General features: G+C 26.6%; 3 protein-coding genes across 3 annotated transcripts; all 3 read left to right on the top strand.

The window, feature by feature from the left end:
* The first annotated feature begins 1,695 nt into the window (after positions 1-1,695).
* Positions 1,696-3,779, top strand: LOC145834458 (large ribosomal subunit protein mL41B-like). The gene is made up of 2 exons (XM_082941893.1): positions 1,696-1,764; positions 2,674-3,779. The coding sequence occupies exon 2, from the start codon at positions 2,695-2,697 to the stop codon at positions 3,061-3,063; it is 369 nt and encodes a 122-aa protein (XP_082798019.1). The 5' UTR covers positions 1,696-1,764; positions 2,674-2,694; the 3' UTR covers positions 3,064-3,779.
* Positions 3,780-3,828: 49 nt separating this feature from the next.
* LOC145834934 (uncharacterized) lies at positions 3,829-4,604 on the top strand. Its single transcript, XM_082942466.1, has one exon. It carries the CDS (start codon positions 3,843-3,845, stop codon positions 4,290-4,292), a length of 450 nt encoding a protein of 149 aa, XP_082798592.1. The 5' UTR covers positions 3,829-3,842; the 3' UTR covers positions 4,293-4,604.
* A 100-nt stretch (positions 4,605-4,704) lies between these two features.
* On the top strand, positions 4,705-12,308 carry LOC145833737 (pre-mRNA-splicing factor 38A-like). Its single transcript, XM_082940894.1, has 8 exons — positions 4,705-4,870; positions 5,792-5,951; positions 6,928-7,049; positions 7,905-7,990; positions 9,092-9,249; positions 9,520-9,606; positions 10,287-10,469; positions 11,796-12,308. The coding sequence occupies exons 1-8, from the start codon at positions 4,741-4,743 to the stop codon at positions 11,902-11,904; spliced, it is 1,035 nt and encodes a 344-aa protein (XP_082797020.1). The 5' UTR covers positions 4,705-4,740; the 3' UTR covers positions 11,905-12,308.
* Positions 12,309-15,643: the final 3,335 nt, after the last annotated feature.

Raw genomic sequence — 15,643 nt, 5'->3', positions numbered from 1 at the left:
AGTTTAAAAAACCTAGGTAAACTAATCTAGCTTAGTATAATTTAAAATGAGTTTCCTAAATTTGGCTATATGGCCCATTTGGGGGCCATGAGGCAACAATTTTGAACTTACAGTAACTATTCTGGATTAGATGGTGAATAACAAAATTGAAATACTTTAAGTATGTTTTCCAGTTTTTAAACTTATACTAATTATAATGGGAAATATTTTAAGAATTTAGGGGGCCATAAGCTGTAAGGGAGGGACCAAGGCCTCAATTTGAAGCTTACACTAGATATTCTGAAGTTTATGTTAGGAGCAAAAAAAAGTCTTAAAAGTGTTTGAGGGTACTTTTTTGAGAACTGTCTTCAATGGAGTCCCAAAGAAAAAAGTTTTAGAAGCCCTGATATAAAGTATTTTTTTTCAAAATTCCAACACATTAAAAAAAAATATTCTTCTAAACTAACATCTGATTTTGTATTAATGTTGAATGCATCATTTCAAATTTTGAATGCATTTCTCAGTTTTTATTTTTATTTTTTTATATCTTTATGAATGAAAATTTAACCTTTATCTCTTTTATTTTGTCAGAAGTAAGTTTTTAGAATTCTTAATCTTTTTAAGGGCATAGGGGGGGGTAAACACCCTTTTTTGGTTTTTTATCTTATTCTATATAGTTTTAACTAAGCTACAAGATGCTTTTTACAGATTTAAAAAATTCAAAATATTTTTTGAGATATAGCCGGTCAAAGTCGGAGGCAACAATAGGATCCTTATGGGAGGCGCAAACTAAAACGGCAAATAACTAGAAATTACTAAAAATCTATCTCCTCCTAGGTTTTTTGAGATAACTACCTCAAACTTTCAGGAAATGTTCCTTGCAGTATTTAGAAAATTCTGTCGGAACAGAATTTAAAAAAATTAAAAAATAAAAATTTTATAACAAAAAAACAAAAAAAAAACTGTTTTTTTTGTTTATTTTTTATATAAAATTTTTATTTTTTATTTTTTTTAAAATTCCTTCCGACAGAATTTTCTAAATATATCAAGGAACATTTCCTAAAAGTTTGAAGTAGTTATCTCAAAAAATGTAGGAGAAGATAGATTTTTAGTGAAATAGTCTATTTTTGCCGTTTTAGTTTGCGCCTCCCATAAGGATCCTATTGTTGCCTCCGACTTTGACCGGCTATATCTCAAAAATTATTTTGAATTTTTTAAATCTGTAAAAAGCATCTTGTAGCTTAGTAAAAACTATATAAAATAAGATAAAAAACCAAAAAAGGGTGTTTACCCCCCCCTATGCCCTTAAATTGTTAGTTTTAAGATTATCTTATTGTCAGGTATAGTTAAGGGCATAGGGGGGTTAACCTTTTTTTTGAAGTTTGATCTTATGTTATATAGTTTTTACTAAGCTAAAAGATGCTTATTACAAATTTAAAAATTTAAAAATATTTTTTGAGGCGTAGCTGGTCAAAGTCAGAGGCAACAATAGGATCCTTATGTCAGGTGCAAACTAAAACAGCAAATGACTTAAAGTCATTAAAAATCTATTTTCTTCTACGTTTTTTGAGATAACTACCTCGAACTTTCAGGAAATGTTCTTTGCAATATTTAAAAAAAATTGTTGGTACAAAATTTTAAAAAATTAAAAAATACAAATTTTGTAACAAAAAAAAAGTTTTTTTTTTTTAATTTTAAATAAATTATTTCCAACAGAATTCTAAAGATACACAAATATTCAAGCTTTCATGTCTCAAGAAAGATATTTTTTTATTCTACAATTTAGTAAGTTATTATTACGTAATAATATTACTAAAGCTTACATTCAAACTTCGTGCATAACTAGTTTAGTTATCAAACACCTGTGTATGTAAAGTAAATCAGTCTTAAAATTTTATTACAACAACATTATTTAAAATATGACTTTAAGAATTTTTTAGAGTATGAATGTATAACAGTTCTTATATGTTTGTTTTGCAATTTAAACTATATAAACCTTAATAATTCAAACACTTTTTATTTAAGAAGTAGTACATGACAATTTTATTTAAGTTTGACACACTCAACATGTTAGGTTTTAGAAATTCACAAGACATCAAAAAACACAAGTTACACTAACCATTGAAAATAAACTAGAAGTTTGTAAATTGATAAAAACATGTCTGAAGTCTTTTACAATAGAGCAGTTTAGTATAGGTGACTTTGTACGCTATTTTGAAAATTAAAAAAAGTTTTAAGCATAAATAGAGGAGCTGAGCTTTTATCATTTATTATGCATTGCATATTATGCTACAGTTTTGTTATTTTATAAAAAAATTATGCTTTGCCAGAAAAATCTAGCCCAACTTTCGGATAAGTGGTTAAGTGCTGTATTGATTATAAGTATATAAGTCATTTTAATCCTGAACTAATTTTTGTATGTTTCAAATTTACCTTTATTTACAGCTTTGTATCTTATTCAATAAAACAGACAAAACTTTTTCTTTACAATTAAATTAAAATTGCAGTCAAAAATACAAAACAAAATACTCATTTTATCTTTGCTAATCAGAATACGTACTTGTGATATTTGAATGATTTTTTTTTGAATTTTAATTACATAAAAACAACACTTTTTCCAAAAAAATATTTTAAATTTACTATAAAAACTTTATCTCAAGACTTTTACATATTTAAAAATAAAATTACTTACAGTTTTATTATTAAAAAATAAAAATGAAGCTCTCACTCCCTATGCTGCTCAGGATGCGGGCAGCATTTAAAGAGACCAAGTTCCGCCGTCCCCTGGAAGGCCTAACCCTGGGCACCAAGGAAACCCACAACCTGTGGACTAACACCAACTTTGGCCAGCTTGTTGACGAGGAAACCACCAAATATGGACATACTGTTCCTGTGAGACAGTGCGTTCCTGTGATAATGGCTCCTGACCTTTCAAACTGCGAGCTGAAGCCGTACGTGACCTACCAGGTGGAGAAGGAGAGCCAGCCAGCAGTGGAAGCCAAAGATCTGTTCAATGCTTTCTACGCGCCAAAGATTCAGGCGGACTTGCAGAAGGTGCCGCTGGAGGAGCTGCCGGAACATTAGATGACTTTTGACTTTATTTTGTGAAAATTAAAATTATCAGATTATTTGATAGACAGTAAAACAATGTTTACTTTATATTTTCAAATACTTTTTGACAATATTATTTTTCTATGACAATAAGTGTTAGTAAATATTTATATGAAATACCTAGTTTCAGTTGACTATATATATCAAAGTTATATTGACATGTAGACACATTGAAATGATTAATATTTTATATCATAAAAACATCAGTTTTGATAAATTTTGTACAAATACTCTTAAAAACTTTTAGCACAAATTTTGACAGATTAATCTAAAATTCATAGTTTTATGTCAAATAATAAACATTTTATTTCATATTAAAACAAATTTGACAAATATGTTTCACAGTCCTTACACACGCAGTTAAGCACCACAAATATTTTATATTATTGGTAAAGTTTTGAAAATATTTTTACAAGTAGAAAAATGCATGTTTAATTATTAAGTCTAATTTCTTTTTTTAATTACTGACTTTATTACATACTTTGATGCATGATTTGATTTTTTAAGGTATTACTATTTATAATTAGCTGTTAGTTAATCTGTTGTTTTTTATATTTTATAAGCACTTTAAGCACTTTGAAATGTTTTACAGCTCACAGAAAGACAATTAAAAACTATATTTGGCCATTCTACAGATTTATATATGTTAAAAATACAGCTTTGTTTATTTCAAACATACTCTAAGAAATGCTTGCATAGTAAACATAGTTAAACTTAAACATATATTTCCAGATTTAACACTAATACAAATAATGAACGTGGACTTCAACAACATAGACGACATCTTCACCGCCGAGGAGCAGATCTCAAAGAAGTCCTTCCAGGAAGGATACCAGCACGGCATCGAGCAGGGCAAGGTGGAAGGGCTCTCCATGGGCAGGGAGCACGGCAAGAGGGCCGCCAAAGAGTTTGGGGATCAGTTCGGATTCAGCGTTGTGATGTCAGAGATCCTGAGGAGCAAGAGTAAATTGAGGCAGGGGGAGCAGCAGGCACTGAGGAGGATGACAGAGGTCGTGAGGAGCGGTGAGGAGGTAAGAAAGTATGTTGAGGAGTTTGGGGACCTGAGCAAGTTTCATGAAGTGCTGCAGAAGAACAAGCAGCGGTGTCACGAGGCGAGGAAGTTTTTGAAGGTGAAGGGGAACAGTAGTCCGAGGGAGGAAAGAATGGGCTGCGGGTCCAGGGAAGACAGGTTGAGTTTTTGAGGATGTTAATGGAAGTGATGAAGAAAGAGTTGTTGGATTGTGGAAGAGGACTTTTGGTTGCAGGAGTTTAATTGGACTGTGTTCTGGAAGAAAAAACTTTTGTACTAGATAAACTGTATATGTATAAGTTTTTATTACAATTTTGCTTTGTATTTATTGTTTTTATGTTCGTTAAAAACTAATTGAAGTTTTAATTTAAGTAATTACTTAAGTGAATTTAAAATTAAAGCACAAAGTGCTATAAAATTTAAGTAATATACCTAATTTAAAATTTTTTATTAATTTCTAAAACTTAAGTTTCAAAATTTAGTGTGCTACATTTTATTCTATAGATTGTTCTATAGTTTTAATTATTAATAACATAGGTAATTCTACTGAAAAATTCTTATTAATCTACTTTGAAACAGGATCTTGATTAATAATAATTTAAACACTGAGCCACACATAAATGGCCAACAGGACAGTGAAGGACGCGGTTACGGTGAAGGGCACCAACCCGCAGTATCTGATTGAAAAGATAATAAGAACCAGGATATACGACAGCAGATACTGGAAAGAAGAGTGCTTCGCGCTGTCTGGTTTGTTTGTTTTAGTTGTTTATAAATTTTCAAATAAATCAAGACAAATTTAGCCTGATTTCGATTATCGTTAATTCTTTACAATATAATTTCAAGACAATTATTATGTTAAAATACTTAAATGCTAAGTTAAGCCACCGTTTAAGGCCATAGGGGGGGGGTAGAAGCCATTTTTTGACCAAAAATAACATATAGACTTATATTATAGTAAATTTCATAATCTTTCAGATGCTTTTTTTAGATTTTAAAAATATTAAGTAACTTTTTTTTTATGACCGGTTATATAAAGGGTTGTCTTTATAAAGGGTAACTTTAAAGCCGTTTTTCTCGAGTTCTTAAAAACGGGCTTTAAAATCTATCTTCTCCTTCATTTTTCAAGCAATCTTCTTCAAATTTCCAGGAAATGTTCCTTACATTATGAGAAAAAAACGTTATTTGTGAATTTTAATAGTTTCAAAAAACAAAAAATTTATGACAAAAATAAAATAAAAAAAGTGATTTTTTATCAAAAAAAAATTTTTTTTTTCAAAAAAAGGGTATTTTTACTTAAAATTTTTTAAAGTCACAAATAACGTTTTTTTGTTATTGTATAAAGAATAGACTGTGAAAGTTTGAAGAAGATTGCTCAAAAAATGAAGGAGGAGATAGATTTTGAATGCATTAGTCTTTTTTCGCCGTTTTAGTTTTTCCTTCCCCATAAGGAACCTGTTATGTGGCCCGACTTTGGCCGATCATATCTCAAAAACTAATTTGAATTTTTAAAAACGGTAAAAAGCAACTTGAAGCTTAGTAAAAACTCTATAAAATAAGATCAACTTGTAAAAAACATGGCCTACCCCCCCTATGGCCTTAATTTAATTGTAGTAAATAAACATACAAAAATTAATTAAAAATAAAACAAAGAATAGTTGTTTTTTACAGCCGAGCTACTAGTCGACAAAGCAATGGAGCTGAAATACATAGGAGGGGTGTACAGCGGTAATGTGAAACCAACTCCTTTTTTGTGCCTGGTTCTCAAAATGCTGCAGATTCAACCTGACAAGGACATCATTGTGGAATTTATCAGTAATGAAGATTATAAGTTCGTTTGTTTTAGTAGTTATTTTTTTGCATATTTTAAAGCTTTATAATTGGTTTTACAAACCTCCTAAATGCATTATTTTAAATTAAAAACTCAAAGTTGAAACTATTTTTTAGTTTTTTCTTGTTTTTGTTATCTCAAAGTTTAACGAACTTTTCTGAAGATGAGCACAGTTGATCTTTGAATTAAAAAAACAATGTATGTCAGGCCAATTAGGACTATTTGTATAATTGTATAATAATTTATTGTATAAGAACTATGTTATAACTAAATATGTATTACTCTTTTTGAAAATATGTCCAACTCATCAAAACATTTAAAGTTTAATTTTGTTCATAAATATTGCAAATTTTCAAATATAATGACTCTTTTGACATACTTTTAAAAACTAAATCTGTTTTGTATAACACAGTATACAGAAAGACTTGTGTATTTATTTCAATACAAGTTAATCTGTCGCAGGATTTGTATAATAAAAATTTTAAAGTTTATTTAAAGTAAAAAAAAATTCAAATTTTTATTCGTGTCTTTTATAAGTTTTGACAAAAAATGTTACACCCTTAAAAATAAACCGTTGTTGGTAAAACAAATTTTACGAACTAATGTGAAAAGCAAATAATATTTTTACTTCATTTAGTTTAAATAAAAACTCTACAAACACATATAGAAAGAATACAATAGCTAAAATATAAACAAATGCCATTATGAGCTACAAAACTCAACAAAGTTTTTATCCTTAATTCAATACAAATAACTGATTTTTATACAGCCATGTAATTGCTTAAACTTGAATTTATACAGCATAGCTCACAAACAATTCTAATTCAATACAAGTTACAAAAGTTTGTGTATTTATTTCAATACAATTTAAGATACATGAGATACCTGACAGGCTACTATATGAGAATTAAAATAACATGTAATAATGTATACAACTACTAAATTATAGTAATAAAAAATAAAAAATTTCACACAGGTACGTGAGATGCCTGGGAGCTTACTACATGAGACTAACCGGAACATCGTTGGATTGCTACAAGTATTTGGAACCCCTTCTTAACGACTACAGAAAAGTCAAGTTCCAAGACAGAAACGGAAGTTAGTTTGAAAAACTTTAAATATTTTTTTTTCATTAAAATGCTGAAAATTTCTTTCTGTTTTAATATTTTAAAATTACTACCAATTATGACTTTTGATGTTGATCTTATTTATACTTGTTATACATTTTCTTTTATATATATTTTTAATTAATATTGGTTTTTACAAGTTATAATTTATTTTTAAAACTCTAATATTTTGTACAGAAAACAGCAAAAATATTTTCATTAAATTACATAATAAACTTTCCTTTAAATGTTAAGTTTTTATTTTTTTACAATTCTGGCCCTACTTAAATCAAATCGTTTAAGGAAATTTTAGAAAATTATTTCTAATTAATGTTTTAGTGTTTGTCCTTGTATACAATTGAATTTTATTACTGCTAGTAAAAGTTCTCATTTTTTAATGTCAACAACAAATAATGTTTTTTTTTTCATTTTCTCTTTAAATAACTCTTATGGTAAATGTGTTTGAAAATCAGTTTTAAGTATAGTATTTGCTCAAATATAAAACATGTTTAATATACTTTTCTGTGATTTTTATTTTAATCAAGTAGGTGTTGGGTTATGTTTTAGTTTTAACTTGTAATACTGCTCATGTGTTTCAAAATTTATTAGCAATTCTAAGTGTGTGATCATCAATAAAAATCTCTATTTAATTTTTTAACAATTTATAAATATTTTTAGATTTTAACTTAAAACACGTGGAAATCAATGTTTAAATTATTAAGTATTATTCAGATTACAACTTAAATTTGTTGATCTATAAATATATATTATATTAATTTTAATTAATACTTTGTCTCTTAAAATACTTAGAAGTATGTATTATTTTAAAATAAAATTACATTTTCAGACTTCCACTTGAAACACGTGGACGAATTCATCGACGATCTGATCAGAGAAGAACGCGTTTGTGACGTCATACTACCCAGAGTGCAGGTAAATAAAAAAATAAATATCATCGAACATGAATTAATATTTATTAGTTGTGTACCTAAAAGTTGAAGTGCTAGCTGTTAAAATACTTATGTTTCAGTTTAAATTTATAACTCCAAATTGCCCAGAGTGCAGGTAAATAAATCTATAAACAAGTAAATAAATGAATATTAGTAGCGTATATTCAAGTCAACTAAATCATAAGTTTTTTAGTATTACTTTATGATGGTAAAAAATTATTGTTTTATGTCTTAAGTACACTGTATATAACTATATATTCTATAAAATACATATATTTAAAAGAAAAACTGGTAAATATAAAAGTGCAATGTATAATCGTTCAGAGTGAAGAAGGTAAACAAACATATAGTTATATATGTATCAAATACAAATAATAAGGTTTAAGCTTTTTAGATGCCTGTGTCTGTAACAAATCAAAATCAAAGTATCCCAGACAATTGCACCTTTTAAGTTTATAAATTATGTCAGCCTACACACTTCTATCAAATATACTCCTTGGTATTTAAGTATGCACTTGTTGTGTTCCATGTTTGACAGTATCTTTAAGCTATAGAATTATTGGTTTGATATAGTTATATACAGTATTGTTTCCTCCACGTGTTTAATATTCAGATGTTCAGTTGCTTATTGTGAAAGAAGAGTAAAAGAAACTTATTACTAATTGCTATATACACAAGGTTGCCAAAAAACCTGGAATTTTGAACATAAGTCACTAAAAAACTTAAAATTTGAACAAAAGTCACTAAAAAATCTGGAAATTAAAATAAATTATACATGTTAAGTAGTAAAATTTCGATTTTACACAAAAAATCTATATTAAAGATAAAATATTTTTGTCACCATCAATTTTTTGTTTAATTAAAAAACACATCTAAAGAAGCTTAAATATATTTTTTCAATGTCGTTATACTATTTAACACAGTCTTTTACTTTAAGTTAAATTAAACAACCATAAAACGCGTTTATTAAAAACTAGGAGGAAATTTTCGAAAAATTTTTGGCAACCCTGAATGCAGTATAAATTCACACTCATTGTACTAATCATAACGTCAAACTTCATATAATGTTAAAATAATAAAATAGAAACGCCACGTATTGGAAGAGAACGAGATGATCGATCCCAGGGTGTCGGCACTCGATGACGATTTGGACGACTTGGACGAATCTTCGAGCTCAGAGGAGGATGATGAGGATCAGAGGAGAGAGGAGAGAAGAAGAAGGAGGAGAGAGGAGGACAGGAGGTAAGAAAAATATATTGATTAAAAATATTGATACTTTTCAGTGTAAATAGATAATCACAATAAATTAATAAATTTTATTTTTATTGAATGTATAAACAATAAGTTAAACAAAAAATTAAATAATGTGTTTTTGTTGAACTATATAAGCATTTTATACTGACTTTTTTGAAGTGTTTGTAGTTAATGATGCATTGTTAAATTGTTTAATAAAATCGTTTTTGACTTTTAGAAGGTACCTAATTTATTTTACTTATAAATATATTTTATCAGGCTAGCGAGAAGATCACCATCTCCTTACCAGAGAAGGAGGTCGAGAAGTCGAAGTCCTAGAAGAAGAGACATCAGGAGCAGGAGAAGGTAAATAGAATAATAGATATATAAAAGTAATTAAAAATTTGAATAAAATAAGGTGAATAAAATATTAGTTTAATAAATGTTGAGTAAAAACTTTATTAATATTAGTAGTAAATAGGAGCAGGAGAATTTTTCATTTTTCGAATAAATGTATTAAGTAAAAAATAAAAAATAAGTTTTCTAAATTATGTTTAAATTATTGAATGTTGGAACCATTTTCTAGAAGAAGAGACATTAGTAGTAGTAGAAGGTAAAAGTAGTTAAAAAAAAAATAAAAATAATCAGACAATCTAAGTGAAAGATTTTTCTGTAACTAATACACAATATACTGTTGCAGTAGAAACAAATAGTTGTTTTAATATTTGATGTTTAGATTTTTAGAGACATTCGAAGCAGGAAAAAGTAAATCATATGTTTATTAAAGCTGCTGTGGAGTTATACTGATATTTGTTTTATATAGAACTATGTTTTTAAGTTAATAAACATTTGTTTTTGTCCACTACAAAATTATTAATTATTAAGATACTTTAATCACTATATTTGATGTTTAAAAAAAAAATTCTAACGCTAATGCTTGGTTTAAATAAAAAAAATTTGTAATAAATAATGTTGGTGGCTGTTTATCTATTTCACAAACAAGTTTTTACAATAAAACTAGTTTATAACTTTTCACAAATTTTCAGCCGAAGCCCGATGATTCGCCGACGCAGGTCGAGAGAGAGGAGCCCTCTCATTTCCAGAAGGAGAGAAGAGAGACGAGACGATAGAAGAAACGAGAGAGACGAGAGGAGGGACGAGAGAGACGAGAGAAAAAAGAAGAGAAGGCGAGACAGGGACTCGAGCGAGGAAAAAGATAAAAAGAAAAAGTTTGTTTGAATTTACTGTTTAACATCAAAATTTTATTCAAGTTATTATATTAAAATACGTTTTTTCAATTTAGTTTCAAAAAGTCGGAGGCAACAATAGGTTCCTTATGGGAGGCGCAAACTAAAATGGCAAATAACTAAAAATCACTAAAAATCTATCTCCTCCTACGTTTTTTTAGAAAATGCCTTAAACTCTCAGAATATGTTCCTTGCAATATTTAGAAATTTCTTTCCGACGTAATTTTTAAATATATCAAAGAACACTTCCTAAAAGTTTGAGGTAGTTATTTCAAAAAACGTAGGAGAAGATAGATTTTTAGTGAAATAGTCCATTTTTTGCCGTTTTAGTTTGCACCACCCATAAGGAACCTATTGTTGACTCCGACTTTGACCGGCTATATATCAAAAATTATTTTGAACTTATAAAATTTGTAAAAAGCATCTTGTAGCTTAGTAAAAACTATATAAAATAAGATCAAATTGTGAACCCCCTTTGCTCTTAACTACTTAGCTGTTGAGCATTAGGGTAAGAGGCTAGATATTGTTGATACAGAAATTAGAATAATAGGTAAATGTGGATAAAAATTTTAGCGTTAAAATTTATCGAAACTATGCTAGAGTTGTAGCTTGGATTTTGGACATGAAAAGTAAGCAATTGAGTTTTAAGTTTTCAGGATTAGGACGTTTTAAGGCCAAGTATTAAGGTCTTGATTGTGTTTTAGAGTTAAGTGGTTGAGTTTAAAGTTTGATTCTGATATTGATCTCAAGATTTAACAAATATCTCTTTCATCAGACTTATTGTTTCAAAAAAGAAACATTAAACATTTTAAATAAATCAAGAAATATCAGCCACGTCAAAGATTCAAGGTTATCTACGCCTGACATCATAAAAATGGCCTAGTTAAAAATATTATTCTGTTTAAGCTGAATAAATGGGTTTTACAATTAAACGAACTTTATTTTTCGTCAGGTTTATTGTTTAAACATAAAATGACAGAATATATTAAAGGGACAAATCAAGAAATATCAGCAAGGTAAAAAAAATTACACCATGAAAGTAGCCTTAGTATTTTTTGTAATATTCGAAAAACAAGGAATATGAAATCATTCGAATTTTTATTTTGAGTTGTGGGTTTCAAAAAATAACTATTGGTTCCTTAATTAGTATTTACTAAAAAGATTGATGACTTAAAAATGACATTTATGTTGGTTGTGATAGTTGCGTGAATAATCATAAAAAACAATTTTGCTTATATATTGTACTATGGGTATAAAAACACTAAGTATATTCACTATTTTTTTCATCGATCTAATTTTTATTTCTAGGAAAAAGAAGAAGAAGGACAAGAAAGACAAGAGGAGAGAGGAAGAAGAAGACATCAGGCAGCAGAACGAACTCAGGAGGAAACTGGGACTCGATCCGCTCAAAATTTGATTGTGACGTCATATTTGAAAATATTATTGTGGCTTCATAAGCACGTTGAAGATCTAATGACGTCATAAATTTATGTTTTGTGTAGTAGTGATAGTTTATCGTACACATTGCTGTAATTGTGACGTCATCATTAATATCTTTATTGATATCTTGGACTTGATTTTCTAATGTTTGTAATTTAATTGAAGATATTGAAATTTTCACGCACAATAACTAGATAAATATTCAGTTGATTATTTTGGCTGAAGAGTTTTAATTCCGGTTGTTTTTTATAACATTTTTTTGGCGTAAATTTTATTTTAAAATTAACTGTTCAAAATAAAGTTTTTTTAAGTAAACGTTTTAATTGCAGTTTTGCTAAATTTTCAAGCTTGTTAAAAATTGTTAGATTTTATAAAACTCTTCTTTTAGATAAATTTGTACTATAACTAAGTTTTTTTTATTAAAAGATTTAGATTATGTGAAAAAAGTTTCTAGTTTAACATAATATTTCAAATTATACTTATGATTTATTAACGTCGGATATTTTAATACTTTGTTATAAGTTAATTTGTAAATAAGTGTCAGTTGAATACTTTTTTATTTATTTTTTATCATTTTTTTATTTACATAATTATTCCAAATTTTGTGTAAGTGTGGTGAAGTAAAGTTAAGGAGCTAAAAATAAATAACTAAGTAGATCAGTATTATGTTTTCCATAACAAAAATAATGTACAGATTGCTATGCAAAAAGTATGAAGTTTATAATATTAAAAAGTACTTAAGATTTGCAATACTCATTCTTGTATATATATTTTACTTAAAATAAATTAGGTATTTTAACACTAATTTCATGTATTTCTTAATATAATTAAATAAAGATAGTAATATACCTTTTTCTCCTATTAAAAACAAACAACTGAATAAAATCGAACTGATTTTGATTAATTTTAAATCGCAGATTAAACAAATAACTAATTAACTTAATAAAGAACTGATTAATTTAATAAAAAGTATCTTAGTTAACATGAATTCTACAAAAGTGTATAAAAAAAACTAATATTTATTATTATTATATATAACTTTAGCATAAAAACTTTAATAAGAAATAATAAAATTATTCAAAATTTAAAGTATATCTAGTAAAGTTTTAAATTTATTTTGTTGGCTTTAACTAAAAGCATTACTAAATTTTAAAGTATAAAAAATGTTTATTTAAGATTGTCTTTAAAAAAAAATCACCTGCACTAAAATGTCAGTATTTTAAGAGCATTAGTAGCTATAGTTCGTAGGCAAATTCAAGATAGACCGTTTTTTTTAATAAAATGTCAGTATTTGTCAAATTAAACTCTTGAAAATTTCTGAATGCCAGTTTAAATTCTCTAAAATTTAAGAACCTGTTTTTTTTGATTAAAATTTTAAGTTGTGATTTTCTTTCTAAGTAAATACTTGGATTTTGATTAATTAATTTTAGTAAAATCAAGTTAATATGTCAGTTTTTGCCATTTAAAATGCTTAAAATTTTTTGAACTTGTGAAAACAAGGTTGTGAAAATATTTTATTTAAAGTTACTCTTATAACTATCAGAAGTTTTAAACCATATTTGCTTATACATAATTAGCAGTTTTTGATAAAAGAACTAATGATAACGTATTCAATATAGTTAGTAAAAGTTTATCCCTGGAATTGGACTTAAGGCCTTTTTTAAGTTTTATCGAAATTTAAAAAGTTTAGGATAACAAAATAATTAACCAAACACTTTTACCGCTTTTTTTCTTATATAGTAAACAATAATAAAAATCCACTATTTGACTGACATTGTTAATAAAAACCTGATTAAAAAATTTTAATAATGAAATTATTTGTTTGTGTTTTACTTTTACATCATACGTAAACTTTATTATCTGCAAACATGGTTTTTCTAAATCAATAGTTTATATAAACACATAAAAATTTGTTTAAAATAACACTTTAAAGTGTCAATGTGTGAAATTTCAATTAAACAAATCTTAAAGTTATTTATAAAAAAGAATTTACTTAAGTATGCTTATATACAACTTTTCGTATAAAAAGTTGAAGAAGAAAAGTAAAAGCATAAAAAAGTTTTAATCTAGTACATAAAACGGTGGTAAATATTTTTGATAAATTAAAACTTGAAAACAAAATTTTTGTATCCAACTACATTATTTTGACGAAAAGTTTCATTAAATGAGAACTTTAAACAGTTATAGTTTAATTTTGTAAGACTGTTTTATAGTTAGTTTTATATACTAGAAATTAGTCACTAATCACTATGCATTAAATCTACAGCAGTTTTAATGTGTTTTTTTAATTTAGTATCACTTTATTTAAGATTTGCTTTTAATACTTTAACTTTTAGTAATATTTTAAATAAAAGGTGAATGTGAATTTATGATTTTATAATCCTAAAAAAAAGTCAGATTATGCTGATACAACTTTGCTCAAAAAAAAAAACTTTATAGAGCTTAATATAAAAAACTCAGTGGCTTAAATTAGAGTTTCGCAGTGGTATTACTACCAGTGCGCTTCAGTAAAATAAACTTGAATATGAATTAAAAAACCACCTTATCCGTAAATGCATAAAGATTAAAAATTACAACATTGAGACATACCATTTACAAAAATTACTGTTTATAATCTTTAAGTATATTCTCATTATTATGTCTATTTATCTATTATCTAAGTTCATAGATTTTATTAGTTTTTAAGTTATAAGTACTTGTAGCCTTGAAAATTGTGCTTGAAATAAACTTTCAATTTTTAATTCTGAATTAGTTATGTAAACAATATAAACAAACGGATACTTGAGTTTTTTTTATTATTATTTCTTTTCAAATTGTTAGTTAAATAAAATTACAATCTAAATAGACAGATTTAATGTAAAAGAAATTTGAATTGTATAAAGCTTTGTTTTTATTTAAAAAATACAGCAAACTGTACCACAGAACACAAAAGGGATTAATAAAAAAAAAAAATAAAAGCATATAAGTTTAACTTGTTTTTGAATATCTAAAATATTAATTTTACAATAAAACCACATATCTAAAATAGTGTGCTTTTATAAGGTGTAAGATGTTTTATTTCTTAGTTGTAATGCTTTCATAATATTTTATAAAAGAAACTAATACATTATTCTAATGATAATTTGTAACTTACTGTAGAGTAAAAAAAGTATGAACAGAAAATATTCAAAATTTAAATGGTTTTTGGTTTTTTTTAGTATAAAAGATCTTCCTTTTTTCCATCAATATTTAAAAGTTTGTTTGATCATTAACAAAATGATGGAACAAAATGTGTTTTTCGAAACTAAAATCAAAGTAATTTTATCTTTAGTCTATGTATAAAAATTATCAATATTTTAATTTCCTGCTGAACAATAAGCAGTGGTTAAGTGTGTTTGAATATTTCTTAAAATTAACAACGCTTACTGTTAAATTCAAAAAGGTTTTTAGGTTTAAAATTAAACTACCACAAAATAAACTATTGAAAACACAACAAACAATAGTATTTTGTTACAAAATATGTTCATAGTTATTGTTACCTAACTTTTATATGTAGCACATCATCTAGGTGTCCATTCTAAGTAAAATGTTATACTTTTTTAAAACTTTTATAGGCAAATAACCTCTAAGACTGTTATTCAGTTTTAATTTCTAGATACTAAGTTACATTTTTTCAGCTAGAACTAATGACTACATAATTTTAAACTTAAGCTGTACGATTTTTTTTAACGCTTTTA

This window comes from Thalia democratica, chromosome 4 (assembly GCF_965202585.1).
Source record: "Thalia democratica chromosome 4, ktThaDemo2.hap1.1, whole genome shotgun sequence".
NCBI lineage: Eukaryota > Metazoa > Chordata > Thaliacea > Salpida > Salpidae > Thalia > Thalia democratica.
Note: the sequence above shows the minus strand (reverse complement) of the source record. Positions and strands in the feature narration are given on the sequence as shown.

What these genes read in the sequence shown, in the direction of transcription:
- LOC145833737 (XM_082940894.1), top strand. Translation starts at nt 4,741, where the DNA reads ATGGCCAACAGGACAGTGAAGGACGCGGTTACGGTGAAGGGCACCAAC. An exon ending in ATCAGTAATGAAGATTATAA is followed by an intron (nt 5,952 to 6,927) that starts GTTCGTTTGTTT and finishes AATTTCACACAG; the next exon opens with GTACGTGAGATGCCTGGGAG. An exon ending in GTTCCAAGACAGAAACGGAA is followed by an intron (nt 7,050 to 7,904) that starts GTTAGTTTGAAA and finishes TTACATTTTCAG; the next exon opens with ACTTCCACTTGAAACACGTG.
- LOC145834934 (XM_082942466.1), top strand. Translation starts at nt 3,843, where the DNA reads ATGAACGTGGACTTCAACAACATAGACGACATCTTCACCGCCGAGGAG.
- LOC145834458 (XM_082941893.1), top strand. Translation starts at nt 2,695, where the DNA reads ATGAAGCTCTCACTCCCTATGCTGCTCAGGATGCGGGCAGCATTTAAA.